At 41.3% G+C, this 17416-nt stretch overlaps 1 protein-coding gene across 1 annotated transcript in view; it reads right to left on the reverse strand.

Moving 5' to 3' along the window:
- Positions 1 to 209: 209 nt before the first annotated feature.
- The window catches only part of EPDR1 (ependymin related 1), a 35914-nt gene continuing 18707 nt past the window's right edge, over positions 210 to 17416 (reverse strand). The window contains exons 2-3 of the mRNA XM_049817115.1: positions 5251 to 5459; positions 210 to 2352 (exon numbers count right to left, since the gene is read on the reverse strand). Of these exons, the coding sequence (XP_049673072.1) occupies positions 2162 to 2352; positions 5251 to 5459 (400 nt within the window). The 3' untranslated portion in view covers positions 210 to 2161. The remainder of the gene's footprint in view (positions 2353 to 5250; positions 5460 to 17416) is intronic.

Raw genomic sequence — 17416 nt, forward strand, 5'->3', positions numbered from 1 at the left:
ATTGCCCTGTATGTCATGGCAACATTTTTAAAGCACTTCTGTGTACCAGACTTTTGCAAATTCATATTTAAAGGAACATTTAATGTTATTGCTAGAAATGATATCACTGTCAGCAAAACATAATACAAACACCCTGATTACTCAGCTATCTGCTCTACCACAACAAAGTCCTCCCAAATGATACAGTACCACAGCTTCATGTTTGCTAGCCAGATTTATTATATTTTCCAGATTCTAACAAGACACAGATATTAAGAAATGCATGTTAATCATTGCCCTAATGAGAACAATATGCAGTTAGCATTTAGGTTGTCACAAAAAATACAGAAGGCAAGTACAGACTAAATGCACTCTAAATTCAAGGAAACCCAATCCTTCTTTCCACTAGCATGTTTCAGTGAAATGGTCATGTCTGAGAGAAAATTTTTAATTAACTACCTAAATTTTAGCAGGTATGTGTATATGCTTTCATTAGGCACATGGCAAAATAAAATGCCATTCTGACCACAACTGTGAAAGCAAAATAACCACTGTACCACTTGCTTACGTACAAAAAGCTATGAGCATATACAGCACTAAAAGCTTGCCCAGCATCTCTCCTCCAGAGACACCAAACTTCCCAGTGTTGCACTGTTTTCAGCCAGATAATTTCTGGAGCAAGTAACTACCCAATATGTGTAAGAGGACAAGAATCTGGCTTTAAACATATTTTCAAATAATAAATAAAATGCATGCCTAGACTTACAGAATAGGCCAATTAATTTCATTTAGAAAAAGCACAACACCCATCACCATTCCACACTTCTGAGGGCCTGAAGGTGCATGAAGATTTGGTTTGAATTTTCTAAAGCAAAATACGTGCGCTCCCTGCGCTTTTTTGGTTAGTTATTTATTCCCCTTAAGGAAACTTTTGCTTTGCCCACCAGAAAAGGATGCAGAGGTAATAAGGTTTGAGATGCAGATGGAACAGCAAATAAGGCAGGCACTAATGGAGTGGGTGCAAAATAAAGCAAGATTGTAATTTCTGCTTAGATTGCAGTGCCTTGCAGCCACACCACACAGAGGACATCTAAAAACTATCCTTCTCCTTCCCATTCCTCCTCTCACCTCCCCACGCTAGTCACACAGCTCCGTCTTTCATTCCATCCAGATCACCAGGCACTGTGTGGACGCTGATTTAGCCTTTACTAATTATGCGCTAAGAACGGCTTTTTTTTTCCACTTCTGCCTGGAATTATAAAGGTGTTTCCATACTCTGTGAGTAAGGACTTTTGAAAACAGTCACAAAATATTAAAGCTGTCTAGAGTGCAGTACCTTTTAATCTCTTTGCATAGGTCAAAACTAGTATTGCCTTGAAAAGTGGGTGCTAAAGTAAAATATGACTGAAAAATGTCTCATTGCACCCTACTGGAACACTTCACCAAAAGTGTTGTAAATGCAAGAAAACTTTGGCTTAGTTTTTTGGGGGTGTACCTCTCCCTCCTTCCCTTCCTTTCATGCCATTCTCCCAAGAAACAGACAAGTATTTTTTGCATGTTAGCTAGCATTACATGAATAGAGCTACTCCAGTTTCTTTTCAGAAAGAAAAAAAAATCAGCTCAAACATTAGACTACCAGCTTCCTGAAGGGCAGAAAGAAAAAAACCACAAAGCAAAACAAAACTAAGATAATGAATTTCCATATTTTTGATGTTCATTTTTTAAAACAGGGTATTTTTCAGTTAGGGATGAGGTCTTACCCAGGACATACTTCCCTTTCCCTGAAGTCCCCAGAAGTAACAACAACAAAATCTAGCTTTTCCTTCTAGATGTTACCATTATTGCAGTCTTCTTATGCTTTGTCTTCTTGAAAAAATAAATAATGAAACCTTTCCAAAAGGAAAATCAGCCACAGCTTAAATAAATAGCATCTATAAATACTATCTTAGTGGTAACTATATAGTATCGCAAGTGCACCACTGAACAGATTAATGTGATGAAAGAGATCTTCTGTGTTACATATTTTACTCAGTTAAATGTTTATGCTCTCCCTCAAGTGAAAACTTACAATTCCCCAAAGAGCAACAATAAACTTGAAAAATCAGGTTAGACGTCAGCAGCTGGCTATTAATAACCATCCTCTTGGCTAATATTGTTTTCCCGGGGCAGCCAGTGTCCATAATTAGCATTCATCTTTCATCTTCCTCATCTGGGCTGTCTGGCAGGTGCTGGGTGGGGTAAACACGGAGGGGTCAGCAATGCCCAGCTGTAGATCAAAAAAGCGAGTGGAAGTTGTCACGCTGTAGTTCTTCGTGTAGGTTTCCTGTACTGGGTAACAGTCTTTGACTGTGTAAACGCCGACCCAGGATTCCACTGTAACCAAGCAGAAATGTGACTAATTTAGATAACAAGAATGAATGAATGTGTCACAATGATGTCAGTCAAAAAAATGGCCATTTCTCAAGCAAAGCCTACAGGCTTGAACTGCCCATAGTCCTGTCCATACGCATGGAAACACCAAGAAAGGCCACAAAACTGGTATAATTTAGACACTGCAATGATGTTAAACCTGAACATGTTGGTGTCAGGCACATTTCAAATCATGGTACCGTCATGGCATTGGTATGCCACCTTTCAGGTATACCTCTACTGAAGGACCGTCACTTCTGCTCAGTCCCAAATATAGTTGTGTTCTGCACAAGTCTGATTTCTCTCATCTCTCATGCCACTTTCATGTCAGCACTTACTCACTTCACCAGTAAAGCAATGAAATACTGTGTTTTCCCAGAAGGCAAATTTTGGTGCCATCAACTTGGGTAGCACCAGAACATTTTACCTTACACTGTGTCCTTGACAAGCTGAAAGGTGTGATTACTGAAAACCTGTGGTCCATTTCACAATGTTGTCCCTCAACACAGCCTTTGACACTCTAAACCACTTAGTCGTCATCCTACCCCCACCCCCCAAACTATGTGGGAGATCCGATTCCCTCCCATGCACAGGAAGTTCTGCACTCACCTACCCAAGGAAGCACTTGCCCTCTGCTGTGCTGGGGACTTCTCTGCACTAGAACTGACAGCCACAGTGTCTTGCTTCCACAGCTTGTGGTCCTTTATAATCTTAGCTGTCATTCTTACACTGATGATACTCATCACAACTTTAATCCAAATAAACACGACCTTGCTTCATCTTTTTCCATCTTAGTCTCTCAAGCACAGAAGGTTTGTCTCATTAGAAGAGGAACATTCCCAAATACAACTCCAGTGCCTCCATTGCTTCTTTTAATTTATTCCTTCTGTTTACCGTAATCTACTCATATCATCATTATCATGTCAATCTTTTTAATTCCTACTCCTCTCAAACTTTTCTACTGGTTCATTAATTATTTCAAGACTACACTCAATGCTGATGTCCTCCACGTATGTGATGTAGCAAGTCTGTCCCTTTTTTTAACTTTGGTTTAATTCCACAACATGCTTATCTCAGAGGTGTTCCCTCACTCTCTTTCCCCCTTGTCCTCTGCCATCACCTCTACTTTCACCACTATGCTATTTCTGTAGTAAGTAGCATCAAGGTGGTTTCCTTTGAATACCCTTCACTTTTAAATCTCTTTTACTAACCCCATGCACCTCTTCTGTGATCTTTCTTTACCCCTTCCATTGTACACCACTTCATCCAGTTGTTATATGTATTTCAGATCTCTTGATAGCAGAAATTCATGAGGTTAAAATACAAAATTACCTACTGTGATCATAAATCAGTTCCTCTGAGGGATGCCTGTAATAAATTTTTCCAGCCCCAAGGAGGTTTATTTTCTCTCACTCGGCAGCAAACATACTTATTTTCTGTCCTTCCAGTATTGCATCATATGCTGTACCACAATCACATTATCAGAAATAGATAAGCTGTGACATGAAACACACATACAGTATCTAAAGAAAGGGTGGCAAGCTGAGCAATATTTGAACATACCTCTCCAGGGCATCCTAATATACCAAAACCATTCTGACCTCAATGAGTTGGGTTCTGAGTATCCAGAAATGGAGGCTTCTTTTCCTCAACAAGTCTTCTATCAGAATTTTGAATAAAAAATTCAAGTAAAATATGATGCTACCAAGGTAGCCTGTATCTCCACTGAAACCTTTATAATTTTAATAGAAATATAATTTCTAGAATTCAAGCCAACATTAGCTGAAAGGTGGATGGGTAGACAACTTTAAGACATTATTTTCATGAAAGATCATACAGAAAAGAACTGGAGATACAGGATAAAAATCAGACATCATTAACTGAATGTATCTGGATATTAAATTCCATAAAAGTTCCAAAAATATCGGATCTGAAAAACAAAATTTTTGCAGTAAGTGGTAATCTGTGTCTTGTAGAATAGCAGAGGTATATCGACCTAGTTACAGAGGTCTAACCATCTTATCCTTCATTTTCTACTTCATTCTTTCTACTTTTATTCAAGAAAGAAATATTTTCCCCTGGCTAAATGCTCAGGTTCATAACCAGCCTATGTATTAGGTGTCTATAACCATAAGTATTGCATGAGCTGAATAGTGCCATAAATTTCATGGGGGTTTTAAAATTATTTTTATAGTTGCCTGGATCATCAGTAAACCATAGACGAAATTGAAGCCAATGTGCTAGTAAATTGCTATGCATCCAAAACCTAACATACTGTACCTTGGAAAATTCAGCCTACTTTCTTTTATGATGCAGGTGTTCAGCTGCCAAGTGCAGAACTAAGTCTTGCAAGCAGATGTTTCTTACTAGTGTAGTGGATAACAAAACTTAGGTGCATATTAAAGATGTCCATTGCTGCAGAACCATGTATTGGATGTATTCTGTGATAACATTTGATAGCTGTGTGTAGACACACAGTGACACCTGCTTTGTTTCTATTATGCATCCTCTAGTTTGAGTGTGCCCCTAATTATATTGCCAATTCTTCTCTAGATATATTTTGGATACAGGCTGCTTGATTCAGATGCAAAATGATGCTGTTCCATGCCAAAATCTGTATGATATGAACTAAACCACAATCAAGTCCCTTGGACATATTTGATCCTGCTGAGATATAACACATTTTCTTAATAAAATACATTGATAATAAAATGATATGCTGTGCTCAGGATATATTTATTATTTCTTCCAGCAAACTTTATAGAAATATAGAAATCTGGGGTGAAACATGAGTAATTTTATTTTTCCCTGGGTAGCAGAGACAATGATTATTATTAAGATGAAACAAAAGCATGCACATACATTTCCTGGCTGGTTTTCTGTCAGACCATTCCTGTACCATAATTTCATCTCCAGGTCCCCCAATGTAGTACTGATCTTCATAAGTTGAATTGGCAGGAATATCATATGGATCCCATGGCTCTGTCAGAGCAATCTTCGAGCAAAGCTTTGTAACTTGTTCAATCTGAAACATCACTGCATCTTTGTAGAGCAATATATACTCAAAGAATCTGAAACATTAAAAAAAGCAGTTATATATATATATATACAGTCTTTTTCTATACTAAGCAAGAAGCATTGCTGATAAGTAAGCTTGCCTTTGACTTCTCAGTATAAGACCATTTTCACTTGCATTAAACTTTGCCAAACTTTGAGAAAGGCTAACCAGTTGGGCTGAAATTTCCCATGCTGAAAATTTGTCTCAGCTGACTCTTTCCAAAATAAATAAATCAGGCTGAACTGGTTCAGCCATTTCTGAGAACAACAGAACAACTTTTCTGAGAACAACTAAGAGAAAAACATGTTGTTATTCCTAGTTTTGGTTTGTTTTTTAATAACTGTTTCATTAAAAAGCTCTAGTGCCTCCATGTTTTGGAGAAAGGACTTGAAATTTGGCAGGGGAAAAGTTTTTATTAAAAGTTGCCCAGATTTGGCTAAATTATAAGCCTTGGAAAAAATCTGCTTGCATAGGCTGGATAGATTCAATTCCCCATGAATGTGGTAGAGCCTTTCTCTGTGCTGGTTAGATGTAGCATCTGCCATCCTCACAGATGCTCCTCCATGGCAACCCATGTAGCTCAGTGGGACATGTTGGTGAAGGGGGAAGTACCTGGTCCCAAGTGCAGAACTGAGAGGGTCTCCCTCCTAACAGCAAAGTTTCTCTCTGGAAGCACCAGACTCAAGAAGTAGTGAAAAGAGAAAGCGGAGGAGCAAAATAGTAAGGCAGAGATAAGGAGAGGTGTGGAGATCAATAAGCTTGAGAGGCCAGAAGGCGAGATCAACAAAATGGATAGTTAATAAGGATTTTAAAACAATCTTCTATAGAGTATGAAGTGACCAAGCCCTGCTCTTAAGAGAGATGATAAACCTTTTCATTGACATTTTCATCTAGTTACTAGTTATAGTAGTTGGGTCTACCAAAAACACTGTGACTTTGTTTCCATACCTATAAAAAGGCAGTGGTATGGTTCTTGCCTTATAATGGGGGACAGAAACAGAGAGAAACTGAAATCAAAATTATCAGAAGTATGAGCTGATTTTGAATACACAACCAGAAACACCAGAAGCTTAACTTCTCCAGGGTACTTAGTATTATCAATCAGATGATGATTTGTTCAAAGTACAACTCAAAGCATCCTCATGTGTGTGCTGCACCTTTTGCAAAGCAGAGCCAGGAGCCACTCTCTAAACACCCCAAAACTGTGCACTCATTGTTAGAGGCTCCCTGTGAATATCTCAGCTCAAGTATTTGGCTACAGTCTACTGTTAATGCAGGGACTCTAGAGAAAAGGAAGGGATGGTATTAATTACCACAAACACCTTCATCTTGCCTATCTGTAATAGTGCCTCTTTCCATCTGTAATTCCTTGCTTCATTCATGATGCTGCCTCCATTTCCTGGAAAAAAAAAAAAATGGCTTGGGTGTCCTTTGGACAGTGGTAACTTCCACTTCACAAACCTGGTGCTAGACCCTAAGTGTTCATCCTGTGCCATCAGCAAGACGGGAAGCTGGTGGAAAACAGTGCATAATCCATGTAATTAGAGATGATGCACAAAAGCAAGAGGGGACCTTCTCTGTGGTATTTCCCAACTCCTGCATGTTTCTCTTTGCAGTTCTCACATTCTTTTGGGGAGGATGTGAAGTTTACATACAAGAGGGCTGACAACAACACAATTTACAGTTTTAATTGTTGCACTATACAACTGCATCAGACAGGAATGCTTCACCCACCACTGACACAGGCATTTAAAGGTTGCACTATGAGAAGTGTCTAAGCATGGTGAAAAGGATCTGAGCAACATTCCCATAAATTCTTGAGAGGATCATTTATCCAGCATGTGTGGAAACACAGCCAAGCTAAATGGCATTAGCCAAACTGAATGGGGATGAAGAACGTAAACGGGGACAAGCAGGCTGACACAAGGTAAGCTGGGGCATACCTCTCACGCATGACCTTGCACAACATGGGAGGTAGCTTGTCCCGCTTTCCCTGAGGGAGTCAGTCACCAGGAACTTCCCACACATTAACAAGATGCACACAGAGAGGCTGAGAAGCTGCAGGATTACATATTAGCTTCCCCGTGGTAAATCGTTCTCCTGCCCATATCTTAAAATATTCATGCTACTGTGATGACTCTTACCAAGCTAAACTCACCTGCCATTTTCTTAGTCAAAGGCAAAGTCTCCACAGTTGTGAGACGCTACTGAAGAATTCAGTATATATAAACTGGTACCTTATGTAAACCCAAGCCTCTGAGCATGTAAGGACATATATAACTTTTATATCACGTTCAGTCCAGAGAACCTACTCATAAAAACACTAAAATACACTTATTTATGTGTTTGCAGCCAGGCTCTAATGACTCAACTACTGTTCAGCTGGCTGCCCAGTAGCTCCCATAAAAGTGGGATGGGGAACGCCTTACAGATCAGTCTATCAACATGTTTGAGATATTTGAGTAATAATACAGTCATTCTGTGAAAGAACAAAAAAGCAATATATTAGTGAAGCATTACAAACTACTGGGAATAAAATTTAAACAATTACATTTCTTTTTTTATTTTAAATTCTTACTTAAAACTTTTTTCACACAGAATTTTATTCGCATTTTTAACAATAATTTTTTTCACGTTTTCTTTTTCCTTATCCTTTCCTTTCTAAATTATTTAATGGAATAAATATCTTTTGTTCTAAATTTTGTAACCCGTGAAACAATATCATTGTTTGAGGGACATGTGCCACCTTTACTCAAGTGAAACATTAGTTCAAACTTCAGTCTGACAAATGCATGTATTTAACTTCCAGCACATGGATAGCCTCTGTGACTTCAACAGATGGCCAGAACACTTGCAGAAGGAGGGCCACAACCCAAAAAAGCCTACTTTCTTGACTTTGCTATCTTCCATGCAGACAGCAAGTTGTGCGTTATGAAACAACAACGAAAAGAAGAATTAGAAAAATCCAAACAAATCAAACTCATCACCAAGCATGTCTCTAGCACCCATTCTGCAGAGCAAGAGGCTCCACCACCTACACTTTAGGTTCTGGGAGAAGCAGAGTGAACATATGTGGAACAGACACAAGTCGTACGATTTGATGTGCTGCTGGGATGAAGTCAGCAGCTGTGGTGGCACACACACACAAGACGAGAACTGCAGAGAGCATGGCTCTACTCACTGTGCATGGCTGCCCTGGGTAAGCAGTGAACATGATTTACACTGTCATTATTCAACCCAGATGTACCTCACATTCAAGTTTTAAAGAGAATTGCTCCTGTGTATCCTGGAAATAGCAAGCAGAGAAACCTAAGATTACATAGAATCTGAGTTTAACTGCAGATGAAAGGTGAATGGTTGTTTTATAAAGAGAACTATTTACCAGCCAAAATTAATAACAAAATGTGCATGAATATAAAAATTACAATCTAGCATATTTTAAAGCAAAATATTTAAAAATAATTTCCTCTTTTTTTTTTTTCTTTTTTTTTTTTTTTTACTGGCCAAGTTCTAAGTGTACTGCCTCTATTTGTTTTAGGTGCCTGAGATTTCATTGGCTGCTTGAGGGGAAGCACAGAGTCCTGAAGATAGGTCTTGGCAAAGAAACAGAAGAGGAAATGATATTTAATTAGTTTGTTTTTTCAGAAAAAGTAACATATTTGCAGCCTGTGCCCACCTCTAATATTATTTTAATAATAATTTCATTCCTTAAATTTCCAACTTCAAGGAAGCCCCAACCTGTTCATTGGGCACCTTCAAACAGATTTGGAGTAGTTACTCTATTTGCCTGACTGAGATTATTTCCCTTCCTTTCTTATCCTATTCCATCCTACCCTGTCCTATCCTTCACACCCTTTGTACACTATGCCCTTAACGGGACTCTCTCATGGTCCTTAATAATCCCCTTGTCTGTGCCTGAAAATGGATAAATTCCAGCATATAAAGACACACACATGTTTTTCACTCCTATGCTTTAAAGAATTTCTTAACACTGGACCATATCCTGTGCAAATAATTCCATTGACTTTGCTGGAAATAATCATGTCAGACAGGTAGGATAAACACTGCATTCAGTACTCTCTTCTCCTGAGCTAAGGAAACCATTTTTCTGAATAAGAGCTGAACTGAATTCAATGCAAGGGCAGAATACCGTGCCCACACAGTCATAAGGCGAAGCACTTGCATTGAGGACACACTGCGAGGAGTGGTTGTGCATCCAAATACCGTCCTACCTCTGAGATTTGTCCTGAAATCTGGGGACATAGAGGTGCCTCCCAGAAGGCAACCCAGAAAACATACAGACAGACTCTCGGACTCTTGTAAATGACTGAAACCAATAAACTTACCTAATGACTTGTCTTTTGAATGGATTATTGTTCTGTATGTTATTAACGCAAGTCTAAACAATGAATTATTTTTTAATATTTGTCAGAAAAAAAAGTCATTAGACTCAAGACCATGCTACCAGCCCTGTTTCAGGTACTCAGTCTGCACTGAGTCCTGCCCAAAACTGCCCTGTGCTGAGATCCTTCCCAGCTGCCAGTCCTGAAGCATGCGAGCCTGCCCATCACCTAACACGTCCGCATGACTCCCTTCTGCACTTCTGAAGGCTCCCTCGTGATCGTCAAACCTAGAAGGAAGAAGCTGCTTGCTGTCCAATTGCCTTCGTAGTGAGTCAGAGGAGTAGAGGTGCTGGCAGTGGCATGCCAAGAGCCACGTGATGTATCGAGGCACATCAGACAAGGTCATTTGCTAGAGAGAAGCAAAATAATGGTCTGAGGCTGAGACTGGGTAAAAGAAATTCCTTGTGTGCTAAATTGGGCTCTGCATCATTTCACTCTGTGGCTTTGGACAAGTAACTTACAGTACTGGAGTCTTAAAATGCCATTCTTGTTATTTATTGGTGTAGCACTGAAGAGACACTAATCAGGGATCAAGAACCAGTTGGGCGAGGCATTGTATTAATAAAGAACAAAATGACAGTTCCTACCCCAGAAAACAATGAAACAATGGTTCTTGTAAAACAGACTTTCCTTTCCTGCAAAGGCATATGAGGTGTCATGCATCCAGGGCTTTAACCTGTTGATTCAGTTTTCCCAGCTGCAGCTATTGTATCCTTAAAACTCCCACTTGGATTAGTCAGGACTTATTTATATTACTTAGTAAGTATTATAAAGCAATTGAAAAATGAAAGCAAAATTTTATGTATGATTTGTATTAGAGCAATTGCATTACACAGCAGAGATCAGTATTTGCTATTTAAGATATCAAGTTGAGGTCACTGCAATTATTCCAAAGCTAATTTTGCTTCACCTTTTGAGATTAACTGAAAGCTTGAAGCATCTGTCTGCCTTTGTGGTATTACTTAATTCTTTGCCAGTTCTGTTTGTAAAAAGGCATTTTTAAACACTGTGAAAGAAGTTAGAAATGCTTCTAACTAGAAGAAATTTCACTAAAAATATCCCAAACAAATTCTCTGTTCGAGTGTGCATGGACAGATACATCCAAATATGTAATTCTTGAGTTATCTTGTATCCTCTTGATAACATACTTCACAACAATACCACTATTTTTTTATTTCTTTGTTGTTGAATAAAGATGTACTGGGAGAATGGGAACCTTTACTAGAAGGATGACTACAAAACCTCATCTTCTCAGCTCTTCAGATTAAGAACATTTTCAAGGGAGCAAAGCTGCCAAGCAGACACGCAGACAGTTGATAAACACTCATCAGGTCAAGAACATTCATCTGCTTTTGGAAAGCCCTGGTGAGCTCATTTCAAAACTGAGAAGCATTCGTTTTTCAGTATATTTCTGGGAACTCCTTTCCTCTTTCCCATGAAGTTTTCGGTAATTTCAGACTTGTGTTTTTCTTCTGGTGTATCAGACCTCAACAACAACAGTAATTTACCATATTTGATCTCACATGTTTGGCAGTGGTGCTGGGCTATGGTATATTGTACAAACACAGTATTGTGCAAATACGTGACAGTAAATGTAATCTGATATTGTGTGAAAGCAGTATTTTTTTAGTCTGACTTAAATCACTCACAGATTGTAAAGGCCTTTTTTTATTTTCAAGGAGACCAAGCTCCCTACATCAAGTATCTAATTAGCACGGTATATGAGGAACTTTGACAGCACTACCAGTTTTCAAAGCAGAAAGAATTAGGCAGCTTAAGTCCTGTTAATTATGAAGTTCATGTAGAAAGAAAACCTTTCAATATAGGAATCAAAAGCTGGAAATTCAAAGCTACAACAGTTAAAGGATGACATTTTTTGTGACTTTAATTATGAAACTCAATTAAAAAATTATGCAATGTCATATTCTTTTAATTGTTTTCCCTTGAATTAGATTAGCTACTTTGGCAAATACTAAGGGAAATCAAATTCATCAGGAAGAAAGCCATTTCCTTTGCTGTCTCTTTTTCACTTTTTGACACTCCATAATAATCAGTCTGATCCACCAAGTTGCACCCCTGAGAACAAAGCATTCTAATTGAAGTTGAAATTCAGGAAAACAATAAAGCATTGTGTTTAAGGGAGTTGTGTTTTGCAAGAGGCTAAAAGATGCACTGTCCTTAATAGACAGCATCAGTGTGTTTCCATAAGTAATGTTATATTTGTGAATTGGAGCCCTCGGCAGACAACAGAATAGCTCAAAAGAAAAGGAATGGAAGATGTGGACCGAATACCATAATGCTTTCCAATGAATCAATGGAATCACCTCCAAGGGAATATGGTATATACTAGTAGAACCACATGATACCAAATTATACTTGAGGTCAGACATTATTTTCCTATTCTGGGTTTGTAAAAAAGTCTAGTAGAGTGAGGCCTTGCTGCCCTGAGTAGGTTAATAATAATAAAGGTTACTGGAAAATCACAGCAGGGCTTAGAGGAGACCAAAAAGAATGAGGAAGGCCAGAACTTGCCTTTCAATGTATACTAAAGGCCTTAGGAAGGACAGAAGAATAAGGAGGGAAATGACAGAGGTACATTATGATTTATTTATTGTATTTCTCATCCTCCGTGCTATATACAGAAGCAAAGTAAATAACTCAATAGAAAGAATGGATGCTCAAAACTGAGACATAGAAATGCTCTTTTGAGCATGCAATTATATTAAGGTACTCTATGAGCTTGGAAAAAAGTAAGAAAAAGGAAGCAGAAATTTAACATGTAGAGAGCACCAGAAAAATAATGGTTACAGTGATTGAGAGTATCTCCAAAAAGAAAAAAATACCCAAACACATAAAAGACACACCTGTTTTTAATTTTATTGCTAGAGAGCCACTGGAACCCACAGCTCTCCCGACAGCGGCTGACAGGACCTGGGCCAGGCCAGGAGCAACGCTGGCCATGCCCCCTGCCACGTCTAAAAGAAGCCCTTAGGCAGTACTAGCGACCAGGGCATGGCGCGGCCGTTGGCGCGCAGGAAGGGTGCCGAAGCTCTGCCAGCTCGACCAGGGAGCAACGGTACCCACCCGGCAGAAGGCCATGGCCTCTGTAAGCCCTGCACCCACCACGAGTGACCCAGCTGCCCAGAGCGAGCTCCAGTGGGAAGATGCCGCCGCCGCCGCCCCAGTGCCGGGCTGCAGGCTGTGCCCCGCTCTTACCCCGGGACGGGAGGACAGCAGTGGGAGGTGTGCCCGGGAGAGGAACTCCTCCGCTTAGTGACGGGGCTTGGGGAGGAGCCAAGTGGGTTGAGGAGTATCAGGGAGTGCGAGAGAGAGGAGACTACCAGAATCGCCCCCTGCCTTCCCTGGGACAGGCATGACGGGCAGGCAGGACGTGTGATACAGAGGATTCCCCATCCTCTCTCCGCCTGGCTGAACGCGGTGACTCAAGGGATAGGAGACAATGGCGACAAGTTCCTGCCTGGAGCCGCAAGCGCGTCTCCTCTGTGACTGCCCACCTTCCCAGCTGCCCTGGCATAATAGGTTCGAGGCTCTGCAAGTGGAACCGAACAATGACGGGGACGACGGCTCATCCAGCTTGCATGTGTCGCTGAGGTGAAGTCGGCCTACGCCCTGTCTCAAAACTGCTTCCATAAAGAAAAAAATGGGTCATTGTCATAGGAGACTCCTTCTGAAGGGACCAGAAGGCCCCATATGCAGATTGGACCCACTTCTTAGGGAAGTCTGATGCCTCCCTGGGGCCCAGGTTGAAGATGTGAAGAGAAAGCTTCCTACCCTGATACAGCCCTCAGATTATTATCCATTATTGATTTTTCAGGGAGGCAGCGGTGAAGTCGCGACAAGAAGTCCAAGGGCAGTCAAGAGAGACTTCGGGGCTTTGGGATGACTGGTTAAGGGATCAGCAGCACAGGTAGTGTTCTCCTCTAGCCTTCCAGTTGCAGGGAATGATGAGGGAAGAAACAGGAAGAGCCAGCAGATCAATACCTGGCTCCGAGCCTGGTGTCACCAGCAGAATTTGGGTTTTTTGGATCATGGGTTGGTTTACATGACACCAGGGCTGCTGGCAACAGTTGGGGTGCACCTGTCTCCAAGGGGGGAAAGGATCTCTGCACAGGAGTTAGCAGGGCTCATTGAAAGAGCTTTAGACTAGATGTGAAGGGGGAAAGGAAGAAAACCAGGCTTGCCAGAGATAAGCCTGGGGTTGGCATGCTAATGTTTGAGGGACGGTGTGCCAGCAAGGTCCTTTGCTCTGCCATCTCAGTGGAGGTAGGGGATGGAGATCCATGAGGCAGCAAAGATGCAAGGGTTATTGTGTCGCAAACCGTGGAAGCACCTCAGAATGCTCACACAGGAATTAGGGCTTCTCCCCCCAAAAAGCTGGTGGGATCAATAGCCCAACTGAAGTGCATCTACGCCAATGCATGCAGCATGAGCCACACACAGGAGGAGCTGGAAGCCATTGTGCAGCAGGAAAACTATGAAATACTTGCTGTCACAGAAACATGGTGGGATGACTCGCACAACTGGAGTGTTGCAATGAATAGGTATAAACTCTTCAGAAGGGATAGGCAAGGAAGGAGAGGTGGTGGGGTAGCCCTGTATGTTAGGGAGTGCTTTGATTGTCTAGAGCTTGATGATGGTGAGTGTTTATGGGCAAGAATCAGGGGACAGGCCAACAAGGCAGATATCGTGGTGGGAGTCTGTTATAGATCACCCAACCAGGATGAAGAGGCAGATGAAATATTCTATAAGCAGCTGAGAGAAGTCTCACAATCGCTAGCCCTTGATCTTGTGGGGGACTTCAACTTACCAGATGTCTGCTGGAAATACAATACATCAGAAAGGAAACGGTCTAGGAGGTTCCTGGAGTGTGTGGAAGATAACTTCCTCACACAGCTGGTGATGGAGCCAAGTAGGGAAGGCGTCCCACTGGACCTGCTGTTTGCAAACAGAATGAGTGGTGGGTGATGTGATGGTTGGAGGCTGTCTTGGAAATAGCAATCACGAAATGATAAGAGTTTTTGATTCTTAGAGAAGTAAAGAGGGGGGGTCAGCAGAACTGCCACCTTGGACTTCTGGAGGGCAGACTGTGGCCTGCTCAGGAGCCTGGTTCACAGAGTCCCTTGGGAGGCAGTCCTGAAGGGCAAAGGAGTCCAGGAAGGCTGGGCATTCTTCAGGAAGGAAATCTTAAAGGTGCAGGAGCAGGCAGTCCCCATGTGCCGAAAGATGAGCCAGTGGGGAAGAAGTCTGGCCTGGCTGAACAGAGAGCTTTGGCTGGAACTCAGGAAAAAAAAGGAGAGTTTATGACCTTTGGAAGAAGGGGCAGGCCACTCAGGAGGACTATAAGGATGTTGTGAGGTTATGCAGGGAGAAAATTAGAAGGGCCAAATCCTAGCTAGAACTTAATCTGGCTACTGCTATAAAAGACAATTAAAAATGTTTCCATAAATACGTTGGCAACGAAAGGAGGGCTAAGGAGAATCTCCATCCTTGACTGGATACGGGGGGAAACATAGTGACAAAGGCTGAAGAAAAGGCTGAGGTACTTAATGCTTTCTTTGCCTCAGTCTTTAACGGTAAGACCAGTTGTTCTCCGGGTACCCAGCCCCCTGAGCTGGAAGACAGGGACAGGGAGCAGAATGAAGCCCCCATAATCCAAGGGGAAATGGTTAGCAACCTACTAGACCAATTGTATGGCCAACTGTATGAGGTTCAACAAGGCTAAGTGCCAGGTCCTGCACTTGGGTCACAACAACCCCATGCAATGCTACAGGCTCAGGGAAGAGTGGCTGGAAAGCTGCCTGGCAGAAAAGGACCTGGGGGTGCTGGTTGATAGCCAGCTGAATATGAGCCAGCAGTGTGACCAAGTGGCCAAGAAGGCCAGTAGCATTCTGGCTTGTGTCAGAAACAGTGTGGCCAGCAGGACTAGGGCAGCGATCTTCCCCCTGTACTCAGCACTGGTGAGGCTGCACTTCAAATATGGTGTTCATTTTTGGGCCCCTCACTACGAGAAAGACATTGAGGTGCTGGAGTGTGTCCAAAGAAGAGCAACGAAGCTGGTGAGGGGCCTGGAGCACAAGTCTTATGAGGAGCAGCTGAGGGAACTGGGGTTGTTTAGCCTGGAGAAAAGGAGGCTGAGGGGAGACCTTATCGCTCTCCTCAATTACCTGGAAGGAGGGTGTAGTGAGGTAGGGGTCAGTCTCTTCTCCCAAGTAACAAGCAACAGGATGAGAGGAAATGGCCTCAAGTTGTGCCAAGGGAGGTTTAGATTGGATATTAGAAAAAAAATTCTTCACCAAAAGGGTTATCAAGCATTGGAACAGGCTACCCAAGAAAGTGGTTGAGTCACCATCCCTGGAGGTATTTAAAAGACATGTAGATGTGGCGCTTTGGGACATGGTTTATTGGTGGACTTGGCAGTGCTACGTTAACAGTTGGACTTGATCTTAAAGGTCTTTTCTGACCTAAATGATTCTCTGATTCTCTGATTCTAATTGTCAGGTTTATCCGGGGTTTTCACACCTTTCTCTGAATCAGGCTCAGAGACAGGATATTAAATAGGATCTTAGCTCTGGCCCAATATGGTAATATCTATTTTACACATCAGAAAGGCATAGCAGAATGAGGTCCCTAATCACAAATAACTAAACTTAAACAATCTCCCTTTTCCAGATGCTTACTTAGGAATAAAACAATAATAAAAAGTAAACACCATTTTTTCAGATAGGACTTGGGCACTGCAGCTTCTTACACATCTTAACTTCTGTGTATAAACAGAGAAGGATCTTCAGATACCATGAACAGGTACTACATTGCTCTTCATTGAGATTGTAAATCCTGTCACGCATATACTTGGCCAGTTAGTTGTTTTTCAGTATGCATTCCCGTATAAGAAGTAATCACAAAGAAGTCTGAGGAACAGATTGCCCTTTGGAACAGATCGGGAGTAGGTCCCTGTTCTGATAGAGCAAACTTTTCTTTCATGATGGAATATTCCCTGGAAAAATTTGTGAGGATATGTACTTGTACCAGATTACTGCCCCAAGATGTAATGATTTCCACCTTCCATCTGCAATGATTTTCTTAAGAGGGATGATTCAGGTCGTTCAGATATCTGTCCAATGTAAAAAATAAAAAATACTAGGTCTGTTTTCACGGGAGTTTGGAAGTCAGGCCAGCTAGGATAATCAGACAACACAGTTTGAAAGCTAAGTACACTTTAACTTTCTAACATCTTTATCCAAAGATCTGAGTATAGCTTATTTTTAAATAAACTTTGTGAAAGATGGAGATTCACTTCACTGCAAATAAATGCGACCTGAAGTCCTGGCACTGCACTTTGTTCTCCCTCCCCACCTCCGAGGTAAAAATAATGTATTCATTTCATCCAGAAGTCTTTTTCTTCTTCCTTCAGCAGCTATCAAAAGTAGTATTGTTTGCTGAGTGCATAAATTAGTGACTGGATTCAAATACAAAGCATTGATGTGTTAAAAGTCCAGGTGGAGCTGACTGAAAGTGTGAAAAACAAAAGAATTATAGGAAAGAAGGG

The sequence above is a fragment of the Accipiter gentilis genome, chromosome 14 (genome assembly GCF_929443795.1).
Source record: "Accipiter gentilis chromosome 14, bAccGen1.1, whole genome shotgun sequence".
Classification (NCBI taxonomy): Eukaryota; Metazoa; Chordata; class Aves; order Accipitriformes; family Accipitridae; genus Astur; species Astur gentilis.